The sequence below is a fragment of the Xenopus laevis genome, chromosome 8S (genome assembly GCF_017654675.1).
Source record: "Xenopus laevis strain J_2021 chromosome 8S, Xenopus_laevis_v10.1, whole genome shotgun sequence".
Classification (NCBI taxonomy): Eukaryota; Metazoa; Chordata; class Amphibia; order Anura; family Pipidae; genus Xenopus; species Xenopus laevis.
The window spans coordinates 34,732,421-34,746,805 of record NC_054386.1 but is presented as its reverse complement, the minus strand read 5'-3'; the positions used below and the strand labels follow the sequence as shown (position 1 = coordinate 34,746,805).

The following is a 14,385-nucleotide window of genomic DNA, read 5'->3' as shown; positions in this document are numbered from 1 at the left end:
GAACATGTGATTGGGTGTGCAGTGTCTGAAGCACCTTGCAATAAAAGTTGGGATTACCCCATTTGAAGCACAAGGTACTGGTGTTCCATTTTGTTTAAAAGTATATTGCTGGCGTGTGGCTACACTAGTACTGGTACCTGCACCTCTGCACAATTTATATTCTTCAATACAGCAGACCCTGCCCGGATCACAGTATCTGCTGTATGGTAGTTCCCCACCCCCTCTCATTTGCAGCACATGGGCAGTGGTACAGCTGCAGCCCATGCTGAGGCCTGGGGGTGCCGGCCCCCAATTTTAGGGTGGAAAGCTACAAGGTACAACGCTGATCACTTTTATTTGTGCAAGCCACACAAAGGCAGGGTTCAAATTCAGCCAAATCCTAGAAATTTTGGCCAGGATTCTATTTAGCCAAATCCAAATCTAACTATAAATCCTGTATTGGGTGACCAAATAAAAAAAAAAAAAGACATAAAATTACTTTAAGGTTTTTTTTTATTTATTAATTTCTGAATGCAAAGAACAAGAGTTGTTGTTGTTTTAACTATAAAATCCAAATTTTTAGTGGAAAAAAACTAAACTTTTTAGGGATTTATTAAAGCCTAATGCTGCAAAAAGTCAAAGTCCAAAAATACGACATCTCAGACTTGTCGAGGTTGTATATAAGTCAACAGGAGAGGTCCCTACCCTATCTGGAAGTTTCCGTGGTCTCTGCTGGAATTAGTCCGAAAATTACACTATTTCGAACTTTTCAGGGGAAAAGCCAGAAAAAAACGTAGCAATTGTATGATTTGGATTTTCACTCGATTTTATCACGTTTTTCCCCAATCCAATTAAATCGTGTTTTTTTATTATTAATACGGTCAAATTGTGGATTCTAGTTTGCTCAGACTTTTTTAAATAAAATTATCAGAAAGATTTGAATTTTGATCAATAAACCCCTTGATGTAGTTATTTTAATTAAGCGTCAGAGGTGCTCTTGTATAGGTGTTTATAATTGCTCATTGATGGCCATATTTTGCAATTAAAAGGGGACTGTGGTAGCTGTAGCACTGCACCCAGAAATTACTAAAATCCGCGACTGTTCCTTTACCAACTATGGAACAGACAAATCACAGTCGTTTCCTAGAGGAGAGCTAGCCTTCTATATGTTTCCTCTTGGACAGTGGCCTGCAAGAAGCCTCGTCTAACACCCAAAAGCATTAAGTGTCTCGGCTTCATGTGATGTTGACAGAGATGAATGGGAGCAGAGACAGATCGCAGAAGCAAAGATGTCCTGCAAGTGACAAGTTAATGACGTTGAAGTGATTGCCATACTACTTGCATTGAGAGCCGTTTACACTGAAAGAAAGGGGCTCGTTACAGGGACACTAATGTGCAATTTCCGCGGGAGCATTAGTTGTATGCGTTATAAATGGAAAATAGCTCCTATTTATAAGCAGGGTTCATCTACGATTAAATTGCTTCTGCACTTACTGCTTTAAGACACACGCAAGGCTATGATCCTTTTAAAGCTATGGGGGTGCTGCTAAAACTGCACCTTCAGAGACAAGGCAAGCAATATGGCAGCTTCCATTCATATGTAAAATGCAAACATGAGAAATTGTGAGCAACGAGTATGTTGTGCCATATTGTTACTTTTTTATATTTGGGCAAATTAGTTGGTCTGGCTGATTCCAGGCCAACCAATCAGAGCTGAACAGTAGGCTGCAAAAAAAAAAACAAAACCACAGATCTGCACATGGCCTAAATGAGATTGTTTTCAGGAACAATGAGTACGAGATGGATCTCTGGGTGCGACATATATCCAGAAACCCAAACATTCAATATTATTTGTAAGAGCAAGGACACTGTATAAAACAATTACCGGTACTGTACAGTGCAAAATTATGGTATTTTAGCCTCTTTACAGCTAATTGTGATACCCAGTCGCATGCACAGAGTGAATGGCAAAGGCACAAAACAACAAAGGTTTAGACTGCAAGCTCAACAGGGCCATGTCTTGGAATGCTCAGCATCTGATCTTTGATTTAACTATATATTTTGTTTTATATTATCTGCTATATATATATATATATATATATATATATATATATATATATATATATATATATAAGCTGAAAAGGAGTCTCGCACTCTCAGGACTTAAAAAACAGAGTTTTATCATTTCACAGAAGAAACACTGACGTTTCGGTAAGCAATCTGACCTTTTTCAAAAGGGAGTGCGAGACTTCTTTTCAGCATATATATATATATATATATATATATATATATATACACACATATATATATATATATATATATATATACATATATATATACAAATATATATATATACACACACACACACACACACAGCATCTAATTAGTTGCAACTGGAGTATTCCAACAGAAACCATCCCTCCAGGAGTCATTTTTGTTCTGTTTAACCCTGTGAAAAGCATTCACAATAATCCAATAATATGGATTTTGCATTTGCTTTGGGGCCCCTTTTTTTTGTAAGGGGGGGCCCTGGCACCAGTTTTTAATATTCTTTGGGGCCCCAATTTCTTTTTGTGCCATACAGCCGCCCATCTATCAGCTAGATCACAGGCACCAGCACCTTCTTGTAAAGAGACAACACAATGATTTGTCTATTGGAGGTCAAACAGGAGGTGGTGGCCTGCCAGCCTGAGAACAATGGCCGCTTAGGCAAAGCTACATCTGTAGCTAGGGTCAATATCACCTTGGAAAAGAGTACATTTGGGGGTCTACCATTGTAAAAAATGGCCAATGCCCCCTGCCCAAACAATATCCCCCAGACAAGATCTCCAGATTGTAGACAACTTTAAATACTTGGGTCTTATGATACACAAGAATCTGACTTTAGCAAACTGAATTTAGAGCCAGCAACCCAACACTTTACTAAAGTGGTGGCTACGTGACAACACCTGCAGCTCACGATGTGGGGTAGAGTGGTCTTATTCAAGATGGTATTCCTTCCCAAACTTTTATACCTGTTCCGTAACTCCCTAGTGCACATACTGAACAAATTCTTCCACAGTATTGAAAGGATTGTAACAAATTTCATCTGAAACAACAAGGCCTCTACAATAGCCAAAGAGACACTATGCCCCTCTGGACAGCGGGGGTCTGGCACTACCTAACCTTAGTGCTTACTACTTGGCAGCACAGACAGCTTATGTCCACTGGTGGCTGGTGCCAAATGCTGAAACCCCCAACATGCAACTGCAGGCTTCTTTCCTAGGCTATCTTGAAGCCATGCAAAATGCTCTTTACAGAGCACAAGTAGACATACCTAAAGACTTGGCAGTAATAACAACAACCACCCACAGGGCCTGGATATCAGCACTCTGTACAACATGGGTGGATCTCTACACATCTCTTCAAATCTACCTCTCTGGAAGAACTCCAATCTCATACACCTTGTTGACCTTCCTAACTTCCAAAAGTGGCCACTAGGGGGCATCAAAAAACAGATGTTCTGATTGATGATACCTTTGCATCCTACACAACCCTCAAGATGGCACCATGCAACCTGAGACTGCATACCTATTTTCAGCTAGAAGCCTTTTGCAGGCAATTCCGCACTCACTCACTAATATTCGAGGACTATCCACTACTGAGATTTGCACGCTCTGAAACGCCAGTGAAGCTCACATCTCAAATTTACGGACTGCTGGTCCGAGCCCCAACAGCCCCATTTGACCGTACCTACCTTAAATGGCGGGACACACTGGGAGACCAGGGGGAGTATCAATGGGAGGAGGCTATTGACAACCTATTCCACTTCTTAATATCCTCCTGAGACAGACTGATATAGTACAAATTTCTATACCAAGTCTACTCGACACCTACCAAACTGTATGGATTTGGCAGAAGGGCAATAGCAAGTGCCCCAGTTGTCAGACTGACCAGGTGGACTTCTTGCACATGACCTGGCAATGCCCTCATATAACGCTTTTGGAGAGCAGTCACAACATATCTCTCAACACAATTGGCCCTCCCCCCCCCCCGCTGTTTGCTGGGGGTGTTGGATGGAGTCGTCACGGATAAGTCTTCTTACCAGACGTCTACTATATTATGCAAAAAAGTGTGTCATATTGAGAAGAATGGGGCCCAGAGCTCCCACACTTAAAATGTGGCAATAGCCAGTTAACGATATGCTCTCTATGATCAAAGTCACATACCTAGCATGGGGCTGCCCCGATAAATTAGATAAAATTTGGCAGCCATGGAATGATGCTGAAGGACTAACTCTCTTGGGTGACTGAGCCTCACCTAATGGATAAAAGTGAATATGTATGGGATATCTTGAGAATTAACTGTTTAATATATGGTAACTGTTTAATATATTGTAACTGTAAGGAACCCCCAGGGTGGGAACACTACCCTCCCCCCCCCTCCTGTTTTAACCAATGAAAACCAATAAAAATGAAAGCTTAAAAAAAAACAACCAAATGGGCGAGAGTGGATTGGGTGCTTACTCTCAGTATTCCATTCTGTATTTTCCCAAGAATGGCCAAGAAGGTTTTTGTTTTTTTAAAAGAAATCCCAAAAGTGGGAGTAAAGAACAAACACACGTCACCAAGGCTGAAGCTTTTATTAAAAAGGAACAGCTTCTTTCCTGAAAGAAAACATTGTTTTAAAGAACAGTGAACTGGTTGACAACAGCACAGGCGAAAAGAAAGAGAACTGACCCATAGATCTGCACCTTCCCAACCACAGCACCCAAAACTCATGTGTGTAAATAAATAAAACGTAACTTAATATACCATTAAAATCGATGTCCAGTATTTACAATTAAAAATTGGTTAACAACAGGAGGACTGATTGACCTGATTAAGTGGGTTCTTTAGGTTGTAAGCTTTTGCGGCTATATGGTAGATAAGTGCTACCAGCCACGCTTAGCGTATAGCAAAGTCCAAATTCCCCAGTGATAGACGCTGATCACACCAACTGAAGGATTTCACTCCCCGTGCCTTCACCCACTTCGAGATCCCTCCCATAGATTGGTGATCTAGGCGCACTCGATCAGTTGATACCAGTGATCCACGTTGTATCACAGCGCTTAACAACCATGCAGTGTGCCTTAGGCACATTAAAACACTGCTGCTGAAAATGTTCCTCGGATCCACCGAGAGCCACCAACCCCTTCACCCACATCAAGTTCCCACCCGATCCGTTCAGTTTGTCCTTCTAGGTCCCTATCCATAGTCCTACCTAACCAGTCGCTAAAATAGCGCCTGACGCGCATTTCACCCACCAAATTGCGGGCTTTGTCAAAGGCCTTGGTGGCTCTTCAAGATCCGAGGAACATTTTCAGCAGCAGTATTTTGATGTGCCTAAGGTACACTGCATGGTTGTTAAGCGCTGTGATACAAGGTGGGATTCAATCACAGGTATCAACTGATCGAGTGCGCCTAGATCACCACTCTATGGGAGGGATCTTGAAGTGGGTGAAGGGGTTGGCACGGGGAGTGTTATCCTTCAGATTGAATCACTGGCATCAACTGATCGAGTGCGCTTAGATCACCACTCTATGGGAGGGATCTCGAAGTGGGTGAAGGGGTTGGCACGGGGAGTGAAATCCTTCAATTGGGGGATTTTGAATTTGCTATACACTAAGCATGGCTGGTAGCACTTATCTACCATATAGCCACAATAGCTTACAACCTAAAGAACCCACTTACCCTGTCCAATCAGTCCTCCTGCTGTTAACCAATTTTTTATTGTAAATACAGGAAATCAATTTTAATGGTATATTAAAAGTTACGTTTTATTTACCGTAGTTACACACATGAGTTTTGGGTGCTGTGGATGGGAAGGTGCAGATATATGGGTCAGTTCTCTTTCATTTCTCCTGTGATTTATTATTAATTATCGGACTCTACAAACCATTCTCCTATGACTGATGGTCGGTGCTCCCCAATACCCAAATTTATTGTACATTGACAACAGCACAGCAAAGAAAGTTGGATGAGAGTATGGGAGCTGGATTGGGGGAAACTTAAGGAGATTTTTATCACATGACATGTCAACTAAATATCCCACGCTGCCTTCAGGAGTGTATTGTTTTGGCAGTGGGAATTCTAATGCAGGGATGTACAGCCCTCCAGCAGCAGCTCAACCAATACCTCCCAGCACGACTTGAAAGCTGGAGGGCAAATCATTGAGTCTATTGTTATCTCTCACAAAAATTCCTGACTAGATCATATCACCGGAAAAATAAAAAAATCTGCGACATTTAGGTTCCGTATGGAATTCTCCTATGGCTACATGTATTCAGTGCACTAAAATCCTGAGAATTATACTGACACGCAGCAGAAAACTAAACATTAACCTACTAACCCCCCCCCCCACTTACCCCCTTTCACACAAAACAACCACCCATTCTGATTGGATCTGCACATGAGCAACAGCTTCACCTACAAGAGACGTGAAAAAATGAAAGTGATATTTGCCAGATCTATTTAGGGGATGTAAAACCCATTCGATTGTGCCTCCCCCCCACCAACAACTCATTTGCACTGAGGTCAATAAAAATAGATTCTGCACTTCATCAAAATAAAAATGCCTTTGACCTTACCGGACAGAGCTGTGTCCAAATACAGATATTATATAGCCCTGTTTCCCGTTCCAGTGGGATTATGTGTGGGATAAGCGAATACCGAGCTGTGCTTTCTATGAGAAATAATAGATTTCACATTACTGTGTGCAGAGAGCAAATACGCAGCTTTACTGCCAAGTCTAAGGCTTCCACATATCTGCCAGCAAGGGGCGCTGTGCTCATGTTCGACTATGTTATTTTTTTCATTGTCAAAAGACGAATTTTTTTTAAATCAGCACGGAACTATATAGATTATAATAAACCAATGAAGCTCAACTTAATGTACTTACAGTGCTGGCTCTGCACATAAAGCCACACAGTCTAGCAGCAGACAGCTATGCAATCTCTTTACACCCCAACGTCTCTTCCTATAAATGCACGCAAACACACACACACATATATATATATATATATATATATATATATATATACACAGTAAGTCAGTGTACATACTATTGTGTTAATGGAAATAAACCATGGCTTCAAGATGTGTTAATAAGGTGGGTAAAGACATTGAGGTTTGCATGGTGTGGTCCTCTTGCTTAGTATCCAGACCAAGACAATCCTTAAAAAGGAAAGTCATACCTTATAGGGCTGCTTTAATACACAAATCAATAAAAATATTCAGAAAGCAAGTCCTTTGGGGCTTCATGATAAGAAAAAGTAAGGGTTAAAATGAAGTGTGTGTGTGTGTGTGTGTGTGTATATATATATATATTTTTTTAAATATATATTTTAAATATATATTTAAATATGCGTACATTCTATTTAAACCTTGCTCTTGTATTGCTTACATGATACAGGAAAGCATTTGTACTACATGAGCTGAGGAGTGTGAACCATGCCCAGGAGAAGCCTCACTATATTCCTATCTGGCTGAAGCACTCACTGTGATTCCTGCACACCTGATTTTCACCTTGCTTCCTAGGAAGTTGGGGTGGAGCGGCTTCCCTGCATTTCCTAATCTCAGCTACCCATCTTCATCATCTTCTACCTCTTCTTCCCCTATAGAAGATTGTCCTGAATCATCAGGATCCAGCAACATCTTTCCTGAGTCGTGATCTTCTCCGGTCGAATCCACTGTTTCCTTGTGGACAGACTCCTCCAACACCTCTTCATCCTCCTCATCTTCACCATCTGTCCCTGAAAAACAAAGACACTGCTGGGTGCATATTGTGGCCTTTTTACTTTCATCCTGCTAAAGAATAGCTAACAAATCATTTAAGCATGAACTTATTTTTATCCACATGATGTGGAGTTGTAGTAAGAGCTAGTATTTGGGGGTAATCCTGGATACATTGGAAGCAGAGCTACAAATTAAAATTGATAAAACCCCTAAACTGTGCATTCTGCCCATAATACAGGATCTTAAGTTAAACCAATACCAGTCGCTTTTCCTGCTTGAGGCACTATTAATGGCAAAGAGGCTTGTAACTCAGAACTGGAGAAATCCTACAAACTTTGCTAGTTCATAACAAACAATGCAAGACACGTGCAATGTTGAACAACCGGTGTATATAAAAAGGGGGGTCCCCACCAAATTCCATAAAATCTGAGGGCCCTGGATGGATGTGTATCCCCTTTACCAACAACAACCTATGGTAGGGCAAATAAAGTATGCTTGCACCTTGGGTTATTCAAAATTATTTCACTATGTTGTGTACTAATTATCAAATTTTGCATTGAAACTAAAGCTTTAGTAATATCCTGCACTATGATCATCGCTAATTTAATATCAAATGTATTCTCTATATAATGTGAGCAAGAGAAAAGTAACCTTTTGATGAATATCAAAGACAAAATTACCCAATGGGCATATAGCTTGTTCAACAGAAGACAATTCCCCAAATATATGAATACATTTCCACTTTTACGAAGGTGACAATCTCCTTGTCTTGTCCTACAATTGAGGGCATTTGATGAATATTAGTCATGCACCACAGATTTCAAGGAAACCATTTCCATGTGACTCTACTGGAGGGAAACTTAAAGCTGAAGGCCATCTAAAGGCCCAAATAAAGTATAATGTTTTAAACTGGTATTGAAGCACAGGCCTGATGTACAACTGCCCATGGAATACAGTCATACACAGCTGTTTCCAGCCTTCACTCGTTCCTTCTCACATTGCAGGTGGCAGCATGTCAATCTCAGCTTCTGTATGAGCACTAGGTGCTTGTACTCCAGAGTGGTACACTGAGCTTTGCCACAGAAAAAAATACATAAGGTAACTGAGCACAGTTTTTATTACCAAATTAGGCCTCTGATTTAATTTAGCATTTGGCCACAAATTCTGTTTGGCCAAATCCCAAAATAATTGCTTTGGTGCACAAGAAAAATTAAAATATTCTCACAAGGATTGTTTTATGTGTACCTTCGGTTTGCTTCTCTGTGTTATCAGAGATTTCATGAATATCGTTTTCCTCGTAGTCCTCTTCATCGTCCTTCCCTTCTTCATCATCGTCAACAATGACCACGCAGTCGTCGACATTGTCAGAGCCACTGCAAAAACACCAACAACAATGAATGGTGGGCACTTGCAGGGTATGCTAGGCAAACAGTGTGTGCGCTAGGCTTTTCTTCCCACCTGTCTTCTACTCCATTGTCATCACTCTCTCCTTCTCCAGTGAGATAATATTCCAAAGGGTTCGGCCACAAATCCTCTTTAATGATCTATGAAGTATAACCATTCATTTATTGAGCAGGTCTGGACCGAGATCCAAAATAAACCCTGGAAAATCAAGAGCTGGGGCCTAAACATCATCCACAAGTACAATAAACTGTGACTATCTATGACATCTTACTGTATCCCCTCTGGAATTAGCCAGAATCTACAAATTTGCCAATCAGTGTATTACCGCAGCTATCCTGTCTGCTGCAGGGAAGCTATGGTCGGAGAACCAGCTGAAGAAGCTGGGTGCAGAGCCACTAGATTTGCCACGATATGCAGGATTCTGTCCTCGCCACCAGCGGATTGGAGTGGAACGAGAAACCAGGCGCCCTAAATTTCCAAAGCAAAAGAGGTTGTCTTGAATATGTAACAGAGATACAAGTTTATGCAAGGCTTTTGTAAAATACACACACATAACCTACAGGCGTTTTTTGTTACAGGAATTATTTTTGTGCCATATTCACTTCCAGTTCTGGGAAAATAGATTGGCATCCCATAATATAGGTGGCAACACATGGACTGATAAAAGCTGCAGATTCGACCCCTCCACTAAGTCAATAGCTTATTGGCCCATATATATGGAGAATGTGCATGGGCTGCCTGACGGATATCTGGCAGAAAATGGACAAAAGGGGGAATTTTAAAGTGTGTGGAAAGCTTTAGAATATACATGATTACTTTTTTTCCCCCAAAAAGACCTAGGTATCCTTTTTATTATAAGAATATCAAGTGGGATGATAGAATTGGTTCAGTATAGCAGAATAGAAGACCATAAGACTATATGGTATCTAAGCACTTTTTGGTATGATTCTGCTAAATTAATACCCACAACACACATACTATTAAAACAAGTTGGAGAACAAACAAGAGTACAAAGAGCAATATATAAGACAATAAAGGCAAGTACAGCGCTGATTCCACTTGAATGCACTGACCAGAAGAGCCATATTGGAATTCTTTGATGATCGCTTCATTTTTAAAATAAGGGTTGGGATTGAAGTAGAATTTGATCTTGCAGCTAGCTTTCGTGTGTGTAAAATCCTCCACCTAGTTTAGGTAACAGCATAAAAAGTAGACCAACAAGTGTATTTAGGAAAAACTGGACAATGAGAACGACCAATCTAATGGAAAGAGAGGAAACAGTCAAAATCAAAACATACACATGTCATAACATGTCAAATGTGTATATACTACCTACCTGGAGATTGTTCATGTAACTTAAGGTGTCCTCATCCCGGTCATCGATCATAGCAGAGAGCTGGGGATGATTGAGAAACTGTAGCATCAAGTTAAGGAATAAACTATATATATCAATAAAGCATAAAAAGGTCCGCACCCATGGATCTTGTGTTGCAAAGAAAAAACGTTTTAGTGTTTCGGCTCCTAAACACGAGCCGTCCTCCTGAGGACGGCTCGCTTTTAGGAGCCGAAACGTTGAATAAACACTAAAAAGTTTTTTCTTTGCAACACAAGACCCATGAGTGCGGACCTTTTTATGCTTACTGATTGTACAATTTCTTGTTCCAGCACCTGGCCATTGACCAGTGATTTGTGTGCAACAGGCATATATATATATATATATCCATACCACCCATAAAATGTACTCACCCCATTAAAATTATATATTCATACAGAACCTATACTAAACCACTGTAGATCTTCAGCTCACAATAGCCTTGGATATTATGCTTGTTGAAGAAGTCATCAAGACCCTATTAAAGGCATTAACAAAATTGGATATCACATCACCCAGTAGGGTATTTCACAAACTCATAAGAGTTTCAAATGAAATTCTAAAAAGGGGGGGGGGCTAATAACGTTGTCAATATAGAATTATTGTTTTGGATAAAACTGCACCTGTTGTATGCATTTCCCAACTGCAGGAACATAGGAATATATATAGCCATTCAAAGCTGAAAACAGAGAAAAGGCACAGGATACACAGCAGATACCAGATAAGTTCTGAAGAATCCCCATGCAAACTACAGAGTTTAACTATTATCTGCTGTGTACCCTGTGCCTTTTCTCCTTTTTCAGCTTTAAATGGCTGCCCCCATGGCTACACAGCAGCTTGTTTATATCAACTATAGTAGAGTTTCTGAAGCAAACACACCAGTTGTACCAGTGCAGTGCAACAGTAGATTATATTTTCATTACTTTAAAACACTTTAATTTTTTGGTGTTATTGTTCTTTTAATAACACATATAAATATATTCTGGACAGAAAACCTATTGCAGAGACTTTTGCTAGGTGACTGTACCGCAGAGACTAGAGTAAATTTATACAGGATACAGTTGTGACCCAAAAGCCAGGGATCGTGCGAATGATGCCATTACGTTTCTGGATGTGCGGCTGCCTCAAATGCCCATACCGCCTCTTGAGCTGAAGGAATGCTTGGTCAGCTCGCTCATTTACCGCTCTCAGCTCCTTCTGTATGGACTCAAGGGCCTGCAGGGAATGCTCGGTGTTGGCAGGCTGTGTGTCAACAGAAACAATGCAGCACTCGTCGCCCTCACTACATGAACGATGATCTGAATCAGAGGAGAGAGGAGACAGCACAGAAGGCTCTTCCTCTAAATCCGCTCCCCGTTGAGCCTGCTGTACACTCTTGTGTTGGTCTATAAAGTCACTAGCGTCCTCTGCATCTCTGAGCTTTGACAATTTAGGGGGCTTTCCCCCTGTTCTTCCTCCCTTGGGGCCATGCGGTGTTCCTCTTGGGCTTTCCCCAGTGTCCCCTCTCTCAGGGGTGCACCTCTGCAGCCTGACATTGCGCTCTTCAGCGTCGCCATTCTCAGGAGGGGGTAGCATCAAGTTGGCTTGATGGTCGCCGCTTGTCCCTCCCTTTTGACGCTGGTCTCCAGCCTCCCTCCAGTTTGTCATCTCAAATAACGTTTGAGCAGCCTCTGCCTCTTGACTCACCTGCGTATCTCGTGCACCCTTCGCTTTCCCGTCGGTCTCCACAATACGGCGCTGTTTAGCAGCAGAAGGTGTGCACTCCTCGCTGTCCCCTTGGCAGCTCATGGCAATCAACTGTTCAGTGCAGACACAGTTTGTTACTGCCACAGTGCAGCCACATATTAATTCACCTGTCAAGGCAATTCAATGTCAGGGTTAGCAATGCAGCCATGGTATCAGAACACATGCACCATTACCTATCTCTCTTAATAAACATACACACATGTCTACAGCCCACAATCAGCCCTGTACCTATCACCCCACTCCCTACCTCCTAACAGATCCAATTTCCCAGTCACAGGCCTGATTGTATTCAGCCCAAAGTACCGAATCGTTGTTTAAAAGTCCCACAGGCCCGTTAATGTCTATGTTCTTTATTCCTTCCGGGAACTAATCCAGACGTCACAGATCTCATCTAGCGAGACTGTGACAACACGTTCTACATATATATTTGCGCACTGACGCTACACGTAGCCGTCTTGGGGGCGTGGCGAGCTCGGCCTCGGACGGCTTGTGTTAGTGTCGCTCTGATGTTGTAGAAAATAAGCGGCAACAACAAACGCCACCGCCTCGACAAGAGCCTCACATCCCAATATTCCGCCACAACTACATTTTATTTTCCTGTTTATGCCAACAATAGCTGTCGCCACTGGACTGGATCCTCTTCTCGCAATGTTTGTGCTTCTGCTCTCAAAAAGCCAAAAGGTTTTGTGCAAACAAGAGGCAAATTTAACACCCTTTGGAGGCACAAGGGGTCAATTAGAAAAATACATGTTTTCATTTACACTGGATGTAACTCACTAGTGTGTGGCTAACCCATAGCTCCCAACATTTTGGAAGTAAAAAGAGGGACATTTTTTTTCTTATTTGTACCTTCTGTGCTCTCTGCTAAAAGCCAATTAAGTGAGAAACGTTGTTTCTTTTTCTGGCTGTTCAGTGTAGAGAAAATAGGTACTTTCCAGTACAAATGAGGGACTGCGGGTTGAGCTGTCAAAAGAGGGACTGTCCCTCCGAAAAAGGGACAGTTAGGAGGTATGCTAACCTGTCATTTCTGCAGCAGAAAGTTCCAGGGCCCCAAAAGGGCGTTGGTTACACCGAAAGTGCGGTCGCCCACAGTCAATTACCCTTAAACAGAGTCTGTTACTTAGGGTTGCATTCCAAGGATTCAAGGGGACACTAGAGCTTGATGGCAGGGGTGCCCAAACTTTTTGCAACGAGGGCCAGATTTGGTGAGGTGAAAATGTGTGGGGGCCGACCATTCAGCCCAACATTCTTTGAACCATTAACATTAAATTACAGGAATCGAGTAATCGTAGCAGTAATATTTGGGCACATTAGTGAAATGATCTGCCACTTGGTCTATACTGCTGCTGCCTGTGTGCTGAAGGTTATAGCAATAGACACGTACTGGAACGTTGTGACGCCATACTTCACTTCAGTACGTCTATTGACACCTTCAGCCCTAAAGAAGTATGCAAGAGTGGCGCGTCACTATGTGCCAGTACGTGTCTATTACTAACACCTTCAGCACACAGGCAGCAGTATAGACCAAGTGGCAGATCATTTCACTAATGTGCCCAAATATTACTTCTATGGGATTCCTGATCGCAATTTGCTGGGGGCCTCATTTTTATTAATTTCATGATGGAGGCTGAGGGCCAGTATTAATTTGAAAACGGGCCGCAATTGGCCCCCGGGCCGCACTTTGGACATGCCTGCTCTATGGCCTAATTTAATAGAAAACTGGGAGAAATCTTTCTTTGTTTAAATTGGACCTAGAGCAGAAGTGAAAAGTTTCCCCGTACGTTCTGCAGCAGAAAGTTCCAGGCCTCTAAAAGGGTGTTAGTGAAGACCAGTGCTGCCAGGATTTACACCAAAACTGAGGTCTACCACTGACTCTGTTAGTTACTTTGGCTTGCAGTCCAAGGGTTGCATTCCAAGGATTTATGGGAACACTAGGGCAATATTTTTCACAATTTAATGACAATCTATGAGCTAATTGAGGAGAAAACTTGGTGAAATGTAGTCTTCATTTACACTGGACTTAACTCGAAAGTGTGCATTTTTCATGTCAGTTGGGTTCCATGGCCCCAAAAGGGCATTGGTGAAGACCAGTGCTGGCAGGGGTTACACCAAAATTGTGGTCACCCACAG

The 14,385-nt window shown here is 41.8% G+C and overlaps 1 protein-coding gene across 3 annotated transcripts; it reads right to left on the bottom strand.

The window, feature by feature from the left end:
- Positions 1-4,583: 4,583 nt before the first annotated feature.
- On the bottom strand, positions 4,584-12,670 carry tspyl2.S (TSPY-like 2 S homeolog). Of its 3 annotated transcripts, none has more exons than XM_018231798.2 (8): positions 12,559-12,670; positions 11,569-12,362; positions 10,474-10,551; positions 10,211-10,322; positions 9,463-9,605; positions 9,192-9,277; positions 8,979-9,106; positions 4,584-7,750 (listed from the first exon to the last, which is right to left on the bottom strand). In XM_018231798.2, exons 2-8 carry the CDS (start codon positions 12,295-12,297, stop codon positions 7,578-7,580), a joined length of 1,449 nt encoding a protein of 482 aa, XP_018087287.1. In that variant the 5' UTR covers positions 12,298-12,362; positions 12,559-12,670; the 3' UTR covers positions 4,584-7,577. The 3 variants fall into 3 exon arrangements, with proteins under 3 accessions (XP_018087287.1, XP_018087288.1, XP_041430441.1); XM_018231799.2 differs by having other exon boundaries at positions 4,584-7,744; positions 12,503-12,669; XM_041574507.1 differs by having other exon boundaries at positions 12,503-12,667.
- Positions 12,671-14,385: the final 1,715 nt, after the last annotated feature.

Coding starts and splice junctions, on each gene's coding strand:
- tspyl2.S (XM_018231798.2), bottom strand. CDS start 12,297: ATGAGCTGCCAAGGGGACAGCGAGGAGTGCACACCTTCTGCTGCTAAA. Junction 9,606..10,210: donor ATTCCAATATGGCTCTTCTG/GTCAGTGCATTC, acceptor TTGGAAATTTAG/GGCGCCTGGTTTCTCGTTCC. Junction 7,751..8,978: donor CACAGAGAAGCAAACCGAAG/GTACACATAAAA, acceptor TTTGTTTTTCAG/GGACAGATGGTGAAGATGAG.